This window comes from Pteropus medius, unplaced genomic scaffold (genome assembly GCF_902729225.1).
Source record: "Pteropus medius unplaced genomic scaffold, Ma_sr-lr_union100, whole genome shotgun sequence".
NCBI classification, from domain to species: Eukaryota; Metazoa; Chordata; class Mammalia; order Chiroptera; family Pteropodidae; genus Pteropus; species Pteropus medius.
Window position 1 is genome coordinate 287,260 of NW_024351646.1, and position 12,398 is coordinate 299,657.

The 12,398-nt window shown below is 51.0% G+C and overlaps 1 protein-coding gene across 2 annotated transcripts; it reads left to right on the forward strand.

The window, feature by feature from the left end:
• Nucleotides 1–738: 738 nt before the first annotated feature.
• On the forward strand, nt 739–12,106 carry TFE3 (transcription factor binding to IGHM enhancer 3). 2 transcript variants are annotated; one of them, XM_039843703.1, is made up of 10 exons: nt 739–1,087; nt 3,349–3,462; nt 4,410–4,713; nt 5,301–5,546; nt 5,624–5,728; nt 7,149–7,266; nt 7,580–7,636; nt 7,810–7,885; nt 8,851–8,998; nt 9,458–12,106. In XM_039843703.1, exons 1-10 carry the CDS (start codon nt 972–974, stop codon nt 9,899–9,901), a joined length of 1,728 nt encoding a protein of 575 aa, XP_039699637.1. In that variant the 5' UTR covers nt 739–971; the 3' UTR covers nt 9,902–12,106. The 2 variants fall into 2 exon arrangements, with proteins under 2 accessions (XP_039699637.1, XP_039699638.1); XM_039843704.1 differs by having other exon boundaries at nt 809–1,087; nt 4,475–4,713.
• Nucleotides 12,107–12,398: the final 292 nt, after the last annotated feature.

Here is a 12,398-nt window from a genome sequence, read left to right on the forward strand (position 1 = left end):
AGTCCCTTGCCCATTTCCAAACTCTGGTCTTTATGATTCCAGAAGTCATTCACTGAAAGGACTAGATCTAATTTCTTTCCTTCCACTAATTCATCCATCTGTCAACGATTTATTAAGCACCTACTGTGTAGCACAACGACCTAGTACAATGGCCTATCTAGAAGACACAGAGTCTAGAAGACGGAGCGCTCTGAAGAAGACCAGCTGAGCGACTGGACTGTGGGCACCGAAAGGGCGGGGTTTATGGTGCGTACCTCCAAGGAATGTAGCTGCCGAGGCCTCCTAGCTGTGGCTTTGGGTAGATTGAGGAGCGTGGTCTACAAAGCAGATATTACGAAAATTGGCCAAGAGGGGGCGCGATTCCGCAGCTAGAAGCGTAGCTTGAAGATTCTCTGAGCGCCGACTGGCCATCGGTACGCAGGCGCAGAGGACCCAAGGAGGGGCTTAATATTTTGCAGGGGGTGGAATAATTTAAGAGGAGGAGAGGCTTAACAAATTACCTCTCGCTGATTTGTCTCTGCCTCTGAGGGCATGGCCTAGGCTCCCCCTTCTTGGAAAGAGAGCTGGCCAATATAGTTTTCCCTTCTCGTCGGAGGCGTAGCTTAGGGCGGGCCCTCGAACCAGCCTTCGACTGTTGGCCGCCTCACTCAGAAGGCGGAGCTCGGCAAGCCGTCCATCCTCGGTGCGGTCACTTCCTGTGGAGTTTCCCTAGCCCAGGGAGGAGGGGGAAGAGGACGAGGAGTAGGAGGGCGGTCGTCCGGGGTTAGGTTTGGGGGTGCTGGTCTGTTCAGGGCGGGGATGACTCCACAGCCCATCCCCATCTCTTCTTCGACGCTCTCCCGCCCGCGCAGAGCTCACTCCATGGCTTAGCGGGGGAGGCAGTGGTAAGCAGGGGCGGGGACTCTTATTTTGTTAGGGGGACCGGGCCGAAGCCCGACCGGCCTGGCAGGGCTCGCCCGGGGCCGGGCGTCATGTCTCATGCAGCCGAGCCATCTCGGGACGGCGTAGAGGCCAGCGCAGAGGGCCCTCGAGCCGTGTTCGTGGTGTTGGAGGAACGGAGGCCGGCCGACTCGGCCCAACTGCTCAGGTGCGGGGCCGCCTGGGGCCGGTAGTGCTGACCGGGGTTCCCGATAGCCTGATCTGGGGGCAGCTGGGGCCCTGGACTGGGATTGGAGGCCCTCGGCCTAGGCTTGGAGGACGTCAGAGTGCCCGTCTTGGGGGGACACCTAAGGAATCCGGCGGTGGCCTGCCTGGACTGAGGCTTAAAGGAGTCGTGGAAGTGCATTAAAGAAGGCCTGGTTCAGATTTGGGGGCGGGGGCTTGACTGGGTTTACAGGGACATATTCTGTTGTATCCAGAAACTGGTTTAGGATAGCTGAACTTGGGGAACTGAGACTCTGATTAGAGGCTGATTTGGGGTCCTTGAAGAGTCACGCATCAAGGGGATGAATTTGAGGGACACTCTGTAGGCGAGGCACTGATTTTAAGGGGCTTTTTCTCTCAGTGTCAAGGAAGGGGCCCTAGGGGACAGAGATGCCGTCTTGGGAGCTTGGTGATTCCCAATGGCTGGTTGCTGGAGGCTGTGTTTGGGGATAATATGAATCTTTTGAGATTTGGGGGCATCTCAGATATGCTGCGTGGGACCAGCCTTGTGAGCGTGAGTGAACAAGAGAAGCAACATTCATCAAGACTTGACCAGAATAATCCCTTCACCTCTGCCCACCCACTCAGCTGGGTCAGATCCCAGGGATAGTGGAAAAGCCCTTTTCCTACACCCTCGTAGGGGCTTGAATGGGAGACAGGCAGACAGAAGTGATGGAGATGGTGCTACCTGTTAGCTCAGAGAAGGCCTTAGACCTTATTTGGGAACTCAGAGAAGGGTCTCATTCCTGCAGCCACCTGCCCTAACCTCTCAGCAGGCCAAGCCCTGCTTACCCCATACACACACATGTTCTTTTTTACCTCACCCTCCCAGTCTGTCTCTCAGACCCTGGAAATAATCTTGAATCTGTCTCTAGAGCTGGAATGAGCACTAATTGCACCATCCCTGCCTGAGTGGGTCCTGTTTGGCTTCTTATCCTCACTTCCATCAGCGACCTTGGAAGCCTCAGTCCCCTTCTCTAAAATTTCTGTGCAATGGGTGTGCGAGATGGTAGGAGGCTTTGCCTTTTTGCCTGAGATTTGTGCTGAGCTCAGTGGCTCCTCGAGCTTCCTCTTCTCGACTTCCTGGGTGGTTTTAGGGCCCTGTCCGAGGGTAAGGAAAGGAAGAAAGACAAATCCTGGTGGAGGGGAGAGAATTTTTCTCAAGTGAAGTCACCCACAATCTCTCAGGATTCTAAATCTTTGACTAAATTCACGGATGCATATCCATTCCTGTGCATGTTGATTTTCCTTACACACTAGGATCTTGCACCCAGCATGGAGGGCTGAGCAGGATCCTTTCCGTATATCGATTAACCATCTTCTAATGCCTTTATAACAACCTAGATAATCACAGTGGTGGGAATAGATGAAAGGGAAGGGTATACACAGTTTCTTTTGTGAATCAGTAGGTGCTGGTATTGGAGGTTTGTGTGTGCATTTAGATCTATCTAAAAAGCAGAGATTGCTGGACAGGCTCACCCAGCCAAGAAAAGAAAGCTCTCATAAAGAGGATCTTCCACCCAGATTCTCCCTCTTATCAATCCAGATTGTTGAGCCGAGGGGAGCGTTTGGTTATTTTCATTTTGTATTCGGATCTGTGTTGGTATCCCAGGAACTCTGGCTGGAGTGGAGGAGGGGGGAACTCATTTACAAAGTGATGGATCTTTCTGTAAAGTGAATCCTCGACCCCGGTTCTCTTTGTGATGCATTCAGTTTGTGTTACAATGGGCTTTTATGCTGAGGGATGCCCCTACCGTGCTGCATGTGTGTGGACAAACTGTGGGCTCACATTCAGCTGCCAGGAAAACAGTAGGGGGTGAGGGGCTGGGATAACTCTATGCAAAGTCAGGAAACCTGCAAAGTGAATCGTCATTCCTAAGTTCATTTCCATTTTCCTCAAACCCAGGTTGTGGTTACACGTGAGTGTTAGAGCAGGGAGTTGAGATTCAGGCACTCTTGTTATTTTGAATCTTAAGGGACTAGGGGTAACACAGCAAAAGAGAATGGGGAGGGGAGAGAGGTGTGAGGAGGGGAGAAAACGGGAATTCATGGTGGTGGTACCCAGCAGAGTGGCCAAATGTTAGAGATATACTCTGTTTCCCTCCGTATCTCCGCACCCCCTGCCCCATCTCTCTCTTTCTTGGGCGGGGAGTGAGGTCTCCATACAAAAACTGACCACCACCCCTACCTCCCCCACACCCTCAGCCTAAACTCTTTGCTTCCGGAATCCGGGATTGTTGCTGACATCGAATTAGAAAACGTCCTTGATCCTGACAGCTTCTACGAGCTCAAAAGCCAGCCCTTATCACTACGCTCAAGGTATGTCTGCTCTATCTGACTCCTTTCTCAATTTTTCAGGCCCCTCTATCCCATCTTAGTGGGCAGAGGCCCTCAATGCTAGCCCAGCCTATTCTCTCCAGCAGCCTGTATTATCCAGATAGTAAAATGAGGGGCCAGAAAAAGGAAAAGCAGGAAAAGGTGTCCAGGAAAAGCAGGTAGCAGGCCAAGCAAGGATGCTGGTATCTTGGACTAGACCTCCCCTGCCTAACCCACCTGCATACCCATTCATTCACAAATATGGCATACTGACTGCCTAGAGTGCCCAGGGATCCGGCTTGGCCAGCTCAAGTTTAGCTACTGGGAGGAGTCATACCCACAGCCCTGCTCACCCCTCCATGCAACAAACTTCCTCACCCCCACCCCTGTCCTTGAGGAACCCCTGCTGATCTCTCTTTTTCCCCAAGCTGGGAAGTCTAAATGTGCTGAGTCATGGGCCTGGGCTCTAAGAGAGGGGAGGGGACCTGGAAGAGGGGCAGGAAGAGAGGATTGTGAAATTTCTGAGATTTTCAAGACTGACTAGCTCCTGGAACTAGAGGCCCAGGCAGGGGAGGAAGAAGGGCCTGCGATTGCCCCTGTAGCCTGATGCCCACCCCCAGGAGCTCAGGGAGCATCTGCAGCTCCAATTGAGCTTATGAGCCCTCTGTATTTACATCTACTGCCACAGCCTCAATTCTATCTTCTTCTGCTCTCCTTTAAATGGGATAAAGCCCCTCTCCCAGAGCCAAGAGGTAGCATCTGCTCAATATATGAACAAGCCTAAATCCATGCTTCACCATAAGGACTGAGGGACTAAAATTCCCCCACCAGACTGACCCCTAAGGGCTGCTATCAGGCTTGGTTCCTGCGATTACTCTATCACACTTTGACTCCTTAGATTTGGATTGAGACTTTTAGCTTACCTTGGCCCCGTATTTCCCATTCCACAGCCTCCCAATATCACTGCAGGCCACACCAGCCACCCCAGCTACCCTGTCTGCATCATCTTCTGCAGGGGGCTCCCGGACCCCTGCCATGTCATCATCATCTTCATCACGGGTCTTGCTGCGGCAGCAGCTAATGCGGGCCCAGGCCCAGGAGCAGGAGAGGCGTGAGCGTCGGGAACAGGCTGCAGCCTCTCCCTTCCCCAGTCCTGCACCTGCCTCTCCTGCCATCTCTGTGGTTGGTGTCTCTGCTGGGGGCCACACATTGGGCCGGCCTCCCCCTGCTCAGGTGCCCAGGGAGGTGCTCAAGGTAAGGTCCAAAAGCCCTAGGAGAGGGGTCCTGGTGACTGGGAATTGGTTCAGGTGGCTTTTGGGTGAGGTCCTGGGGCTCTAAGAAAGGTCACAGTACTGTTAAAGTAGGTTGTGCTAGTGTCCCGTTGTGTTTATAGTTTCTGAGGTGTTCCCATGGAGTTGTAAGGGGTTCTTGGGGGATCATAGGATGTCTTGGTGGACCATGGAGGGTAAGGAGTGCCCCGAGTGGACCCTGGGGTCTGGAGTAGCTTTAGAAAAGCCTATGTATGTGTGATGTATTAGGAATTCTTTGGCCGTTGGAGTGTGTAGTTCCTAGGTCTATTAGGTGATGTCAGAGATGAGGGGCAAGTCTTGAGGACTGTGACAGAGGGCTCTAGAAACAGGTATTCTCTCAGCCGTAGGTGGGTCCTGGGGGATACTTAACCAGTATTTGCCAGGGCGGGGTGGGGGAGAAGGTTTCTCAGATTCTGGGCCCAGTTTGCTGGCCTGAGCCTAGGAACAGATAAATTCTGAAGGTGGGGCTGAGACTCAGAATCATCTCTCTGAGCCCTCTTCTTCCCGTCTTTCCTCCCCCTTACCCCACAGGTGCAGACACATCTGGAGAACCCAACACGCTACCACCTGCAGCAGGCGCGCCGGCAGCAGGTGAAACAGTACCTGTCCACCACACTTGGACCCAAGCTGGCTTCCCAGGCTCTCAATCCACCACCAGGGGCTGCTAGTGCTCAGCCGCTCCCTGCCCCTGAGGCCGCCCATGCTACTGGCCCCACAGGCAGTGCCCCCAACAGTCCCATGGCACTACTCACCATTGGGTCCAGCTCAGAGAAGGAGGTACGTGGCTGTAGACAACCCTCCTCTTCCTGCTCCCTCCAGCTTCTTCTAACCCTCTTCCATACTTGTTCCCCCAGATTGATGATGTGATTGATGAGATCATCAGCCTGGAGTCCAGTTACAATGATGAGATGCTCAGCTATCTGCCTGGAGGCACTGCGGGGCTACAGCTCCCCAGCACGGTGAGGCTCTGAGACAATTAGCACATCCCTCTATCATTGAGACTACACTTGGGCTGGCTGTGTGTATAAGGGACCCTCGCCTTGGATTATATTAAGATAGAGAGGGAGGCCGTATGATGAGAATGGGGCATAGCAGTGCCCTAGGTCCTTGTGTTGGATTGCATGGAGGTGTGGACCTTGTAGTTTTTGATACATACAGGGTGGGGACTTCATGGAGATATTAGGGCATACCAAGGCACTTAAGCTTCACTGTGGAAGGGACCAAGAGGTGGGACTCTTGTAGCATTTCTAATTTACCAAGAGATTGGAACACACCAAAAGTCTTAAAACTTAGTATGGTTGAACCTTGAAATGATTACAGAGTACCATGTCTCTTACAGTGAACTGTGCCAAGAGGCTGGGGTCTTGTGGAGAGTGGATGAAACTTTCTAGAGCAAGAGATGTACCAATAAATTGTAACATTCTGCTTCTGGAATATTCCAACAGTCCCATAACTTGCTTTAGGATGCACCAAGTGGCTGTAGCTTTGCTTCTTTCCAGTTTATCAAGAGGATAGAAGCATACATAAAAATGGTACTGGTTTATTAGAACTTTTTCTTGATTTGGACACAGCTAGAGATTGGGACCTTATAATAAATGTATCCAGCAGATTGGTGGGGGTTTTAAGAGATGAAATCATATCAAGGAATTGGGACTAATTACTTATGGATTAGTATGTTGCCCTGGAGTATATCCAGGAGAGTGTAAAGGAGAGAAAACAGTCTAGGCAGACATAAAAGCAGTGCTAGTTGTGTAGTTGGACAAGAAATTCTGGGAGATCAGAAGGTGCAAGAAGATACTAGAGTCAGGAACCTGGTATGTGGCAGCTGGAGACCATGTAAGTAAGGTGTTGCGATGCAGTCACCGCAAAAGACTAGAGATCCAGCTGGAACTCTCCAGAGGTCAGATTTGGGAAGGAACGTTGCCATGACAATTTCCCAAGGTCTGAGAAGATTGGGTTGGAGTGTTCCAAGAATGCTGAATTGGAATGTCATGCTGAGGGTAAGAGGAACGCAATAGACTGAAATGTTGCATAGGAACTGACAAAGACCTGAGAAGGGTAGTTTTGCAGCATTTTTTAGCCAGCCCCAGGCTTCAGAGGTCACCGAGGGATTTTAGAGGTTATGGGGGCAATGAATAGGCCAGGAAGGCTCCAGTCCCATGGCAAAGCAAGGTAGATCCCCTTGATCCTGTCCTCCTTTATTGGGTTACCATGTGAAATTCCCTTGAAGGAGAAGGAAGGGTGCCTGTACTGAGGCAATCCTTGCATTAGGGGGCCTGTCTTTGGAGTTGTGTGGAGGGGTCAAGAGCCTTGTTCCAAGATGGGACCAAGCCGGGGGTCTGCACCCAACCATCATTCCTCTTCCCTGTCTGCCCCCAGCTGCCCGTGTCAGGGAATCTGCTTGATGTGTACAATAGTCAGGGCGTGGCCACGCCTGCCATCACTGTCAGCAACTCTTGCCCAGCTGAGCTGCCCAACATCAAACGGGAGATCTCTGGTAAGGGCCAGGGTTAGTCTCATGTCTACCAGGTCTGGGGGTGGGCCTGGTTCTGGGGTGAGAGGTTCGCACAGACAGAAATGGGAACTCTTTGCCCTCTTTTTCCACATGACCCATTGGTCCCGCTTTCACCGCACTGTCTCTCATCTTGGTTTTAGCAAATGGCCTGTCACCATGGCTTCTTGAAAAATAGTAAAAAGAGTGGCATTTTTGAAAAAGTCACTTTCCCAGCCTGTGCCCGCCAAAGCCTGCCCTAGCAGCAATTCTGCTCTCCAGTTTCCCAGAGGCCCTGACCACTCCCACTCTCTTCCAGAGACAGAGGCCAAGGCCCTTTTGAAGGAACGGCAGAAGAAAGACAATCACAACCTAAGTGAGTAAGAGTGTGTGCCTTTGCCAGCATGTTGTTCAGTCCTGCCTTGCTCTATACCCTAACCTGCCTTGGAGGGGCCCCTCCCTGCAACAGCTGCCCAACACCCCAGTTTCTCTTCCCTCCTTGGCCTATTGACAACTCTTTCCCGCTCTTTCTCTCCCCTGCCTCCAAAGTTGAACGTCGCAGGCGATTCAACATTAATGACAGGATCAAGGAGCTGGGCACTCTCATCCCCAAGTCCAGTGACCCGTGAGTGTGGGCCGGGAAGCCCCAGGCTGGCAGAAGGTGGAGCAGGGTCCCCACTCCCCTAAAGTCATTCCTGGGGGAGGGGACAACCTGGGTAGGAACCACCCAGCAGTTCTGCTCTTCTGGCCCCTTTCCACTCAGCTTTCCTCACCCTAAGCAAGGTCACAGCCCCTTGCTGTGTCCCCACCTAAAATTTTAGATTGGTGACATTATGGTCCATGTGCCTCATCTAGTCCATGCAGGACTTAGGTACTTAGTTTTCTGTCTATTTCATGCTTGCATTATTTATTCAAGAAACATATTGAGCTTCTGCTTTGTGCCAGGTATCGTGCTTAGGCCCTGAGGTGACCAGAGGGAACAAAACAGACAAAAACCCCTGACCTTATGGAACTTATTTTAGTGGGGGCAGACGGACAGCCCCCATGTGATTATGATGAGTGTTGTGGAGAAGAATAAAGAATGGGAAGAAGATGAGGAAATGCTGGGGTGGGTTACAATTTGGGGTGAGGAGGGTAGAGATAGAACAGGTCCCAACAGACAAAAACATTTGAATAAACAGCCTAAGGAGGGGAGGCAGGAGCTGTATGGGTATCTGGGGGAAGAGTGTTCATGGTGGAGGGCATAGCTGGTCTTGGAGGCCCTGAGGTAGGAATGGTTTTTCATGTCCTGGGAGCATTGGGAAGCCAATGTGGATGTAGTGAGACGAATCAGGATCAGAGGTGAAAGGAGCACTAAGGGGTCAGGTCATAGTGGGCTTCCTGGCTTCAGGGATAGGAGTTGGGACACTGGTGGAAGGTTCCAGGCAGGGTGTGAGCATTTCATACCCTTGATTACCCCCACACTCAAGTTCTACGCATGGGGTAAGGTACTCCATCGACTTGGTGCTCACACACACACACACCCTGCCCTGGCTCCCAAGAGACTCCATATGCAGAACTCCCTTCTTTCCTTCCCCTTGGGCCCCACAGGGAGATGCGCTGGAACAAGGGCACTATCCTGAAAGCCTCTGTAGATTACATCCGCAAGTTGCAGAAGGAGCAGCAACGCTCCAAGGACCTGGAGAGCCGGCAGCGGTCCCTGGAGCAAGCCAACCGCAGCCTGCAGCTCCGAATACAGGTCTGGCAGGGGTAAGGGTGGGGGGCTTCCTGCAGACAGAGGCAAGGGAAGAATAGGCCAGGATTTCCCTTCCTGGCATACTTGGGGGATCCTGGGGCTTCTCGACTCCCATGATGATGACGATGGCAATAAGTAGTAATCATAACATTAACAAGAATAATAAATATTGGCTAGTGTGCATTGCATTTATCTTGTGCCATGCACTGTGACAAGAGCCTTATTTCCATTTACTAAGTTAATCGTCACAATCCTATGAGACAGGGACCATTATTACACCTATTTTGCCGATTGGGACTTAGGCTCAGAAACATTAAGTAACTTGCCTAAAGTTATGCAACTAGTGAGTGGCAGAGGCTAAATTCAAACCCAGACCACTTGTCCTTTTAACTGTTACACTCTTCTGCCTCTGAGGGGCTCTGAACTCCATCTTACCCCATACCTATCCCCTACTTTTTGCAGGAGCTTGAACTGCAGGCCCAGATCCATGGTCTGCCTGTCCCTCCCACCCCAGGGCTGCTTTCCCTGGCCACAACTTCGGCCTCTGACAGCCTCAAGCCAGAGCAGCTGGACGTTGAGGAGGAGGGCAGGCCAGGCACAGCAACATTTCATGCAGGAGAGGGACCTGCTCAGGGCGCTCCCCATCAGCAGCCCCCAGTGCCACCCTCGGATGCCCTTCTGGACCTGCACTTTCCCAGCGACCACCTGGGGGATCTGGGGGACCCCTTCCACCTGGGGCTAACGGACATTCTGATGGAGGAGGAGGAGGGAGTGGTGGGAGGACTGTCAGGGGGCACCCTGTCCCCACTGCGGGCTGCCTCTGACCCCCTGCTCTCTTCTGTGTCCCCCGCTGTCTCTAAGGCCAGCAGCCGCCGCAGCAGCTTCAGCATGGAGGAAGAGTCCTGATCAGGCCTCACCCCTCCCCTGGGATTTCCCCACTCAGGAAAGGAGGATAAGTCAGGATGAGGCCCTGCCTTTTCCCTCACTCTCCCATGAGGTTGTCCTGCCTAGGTCTTCTGGGGAAAGAGATGAGATGAGGCCCCAACCCTACCAGTCAAGGAGAAGGAGTCAGGTGACACCCCACCCTTCCCTACAGGCCCAGCCAGCTGCAAGAAGATCAGGGTCTTGTCTCCAGGAGATCACAGCCTCACCCTTGCCCCATGGTACCTGCCCTTGCCCAGGTGAGGGAAGGAAACAGGATGAGATCCATCCCTGTCCCCTGATGACTATCGTTGCCATGTCTCCTGGGATAAGGAGGTGTCAGGATACTGCTCCATCCCCTATCTTAGAATGGTCAGTCTAGTCCATCCTGGCAAGGAAGAGGAATCGGAATTATGGGATTCCCACCTTGGGGTTTGAAGCCCTGCCCCTTCCCCATGACCCATTCCCTGGCCTGCCCAGGCCAGGAATGTAAGTGAGGATGAGAGCCAGACCCTTCACCTGGAAATTCAGTCTTCCAGCAATAAAAGGAGCCAGGCCCCGCCCCTCCCTTCTAGGAATAGCCCAGTAGGGGTATTTCAGGCATGAAGGAGTCTGTAAGATCAGGCCACCATGTGGCGATCACAGCCCTTATCCCTTAGCAACATCCCATCCAAGCATTCCACTACAGGGAGGAGTGTTACTTAAGCTCCCTGCCTTAACCTGAGACCAAGGTGACAACCTAGGAGGGCTCTGAGCTGACCTTGCCCTTAGAGGTGGGGGCAGATCTTGAAATCTTGTGGATTGACATTACAGACCTAGATCAGGAGTGAGAGACCCCTACCTTTGGGGAGAGTCCTGACTCCTTCCTTGAAGGGCAGTTTGGGGAGGCGATGGGGAGTAGGGGTTACTGAGTCCAGGTACCAGCACCCCATTCCTTTTTTTTTTAACATGTAGAAGAACACGATGAAGGAAGGGACCCTTCTGGGGATTTCCCCAGCCCAGGAAAAAGTGGAAGATTTCCCACCAAGGCAGAGGCTTGGAGGAAGGATTACAAAAGCATGTATCCTTCTTTTGTTTATCCGATTTTTTACTGACCCCTTACTCAGAAGCTAGGTCACCCACAGCCACTGACTTCTACCCAGCTCTCCATTTGGAGGAATCTTCCTCATTTCAGAGTTATCAACAGACACTCCTCACCCATCCCCACCCCTCTTACCACATACATACACCCAAGGCTGTCAACTCGATTGTTGGGCCCAAGTCCCAAGGAGAGTGTACTGAGGGGTCTGTAGGTTTGTGATTAAAATAATAAATGCTAGGCGTGTTTGATGCGCTTTTAACTTTGGCAAAGAGTCTCCTGTCCTTTTGACTATGCAATGAGCATGGCTCATGCAGGCCAAGAGGAAGGAAGGTTCTTGGAAGAAACAGATGTAAGAGATGGATAAAAGAATTTAGCTAGAAATAGGGGCTGGAGGAAAACAACCAAAAGCAACCGGTCCTTAACTACCTGCCAGGCACTCTCCTAATAATTGCAAGTATTTTACCTAATTTATCATTCTAAGGAATATTCATCAAGAATATGCTGATTTTTATTCCCAGTTTATGTTTGAAGAAACCCAGGAATAGAATTTAACTATATGAAGATAAACAACTGGTAAATGGATGAAGAGCTAAATGGTAAAGTTAGGTGAGTGAGGGCTCTGGTTTGAAAAGTCACTGAGGGCAAAGGGGTCAAAGATTTTCTTGCAAGTTCTCTTTTGAAACTGATAAGAAAGTGTGTGAATGTATCTGCTGGCAGACATTAGAGGCATTCCAGAAGAAAGGGCAAAGACAGAAACCATAAAGATCAGGAACAGGTAAGCAACTTCCTTTCAGAACAGATATTGACATTTTGGAGGAATTTTATAGAGGTGAACAGACACAAGTATCTTGAAAGCTGGGGAAAAAATATTCCTAGAATTCCTCAACCAGATTCTTGACTCCCAGGACAGGCATCAGGCCTGGTCCTGTGTCTGCCCCAGCAGAGTGAGCACCACACTTGCTACTTCTTTCTAGCCTATCATCACACTGTGACACCCCCTAAGGCCTGGTTGTTGAATCTCTACCCCCAGACTTGTGGCTCCCTGATACCTTTATTTTTTCTCCTCAAATTTGCTATATCCTCTTTATAAAGATAACATGTAATACCCAGAAGTGTTTTTCAAGTTTGTATTTTGAAATAATATTAGATTTACAGAAGAATTGCAAAGACATTAGGAGTTTCCATCCCCTCACCCAGTTCCCCCTAATATTACCATGCTATATAACCATGGCACATTTATCAATGCAAAGGAAATAATATTGGCACAGTAGTAGGAACTCAACTTAAGACTTATTTTGGATTTCACTGGTTTTTCTGTGAATATCTTTTCTGTTCTAGGATCCAAATAAGGATACCATATTTGTGATCTCTTTCTGTATAACAAATTACCACAATCTTAGT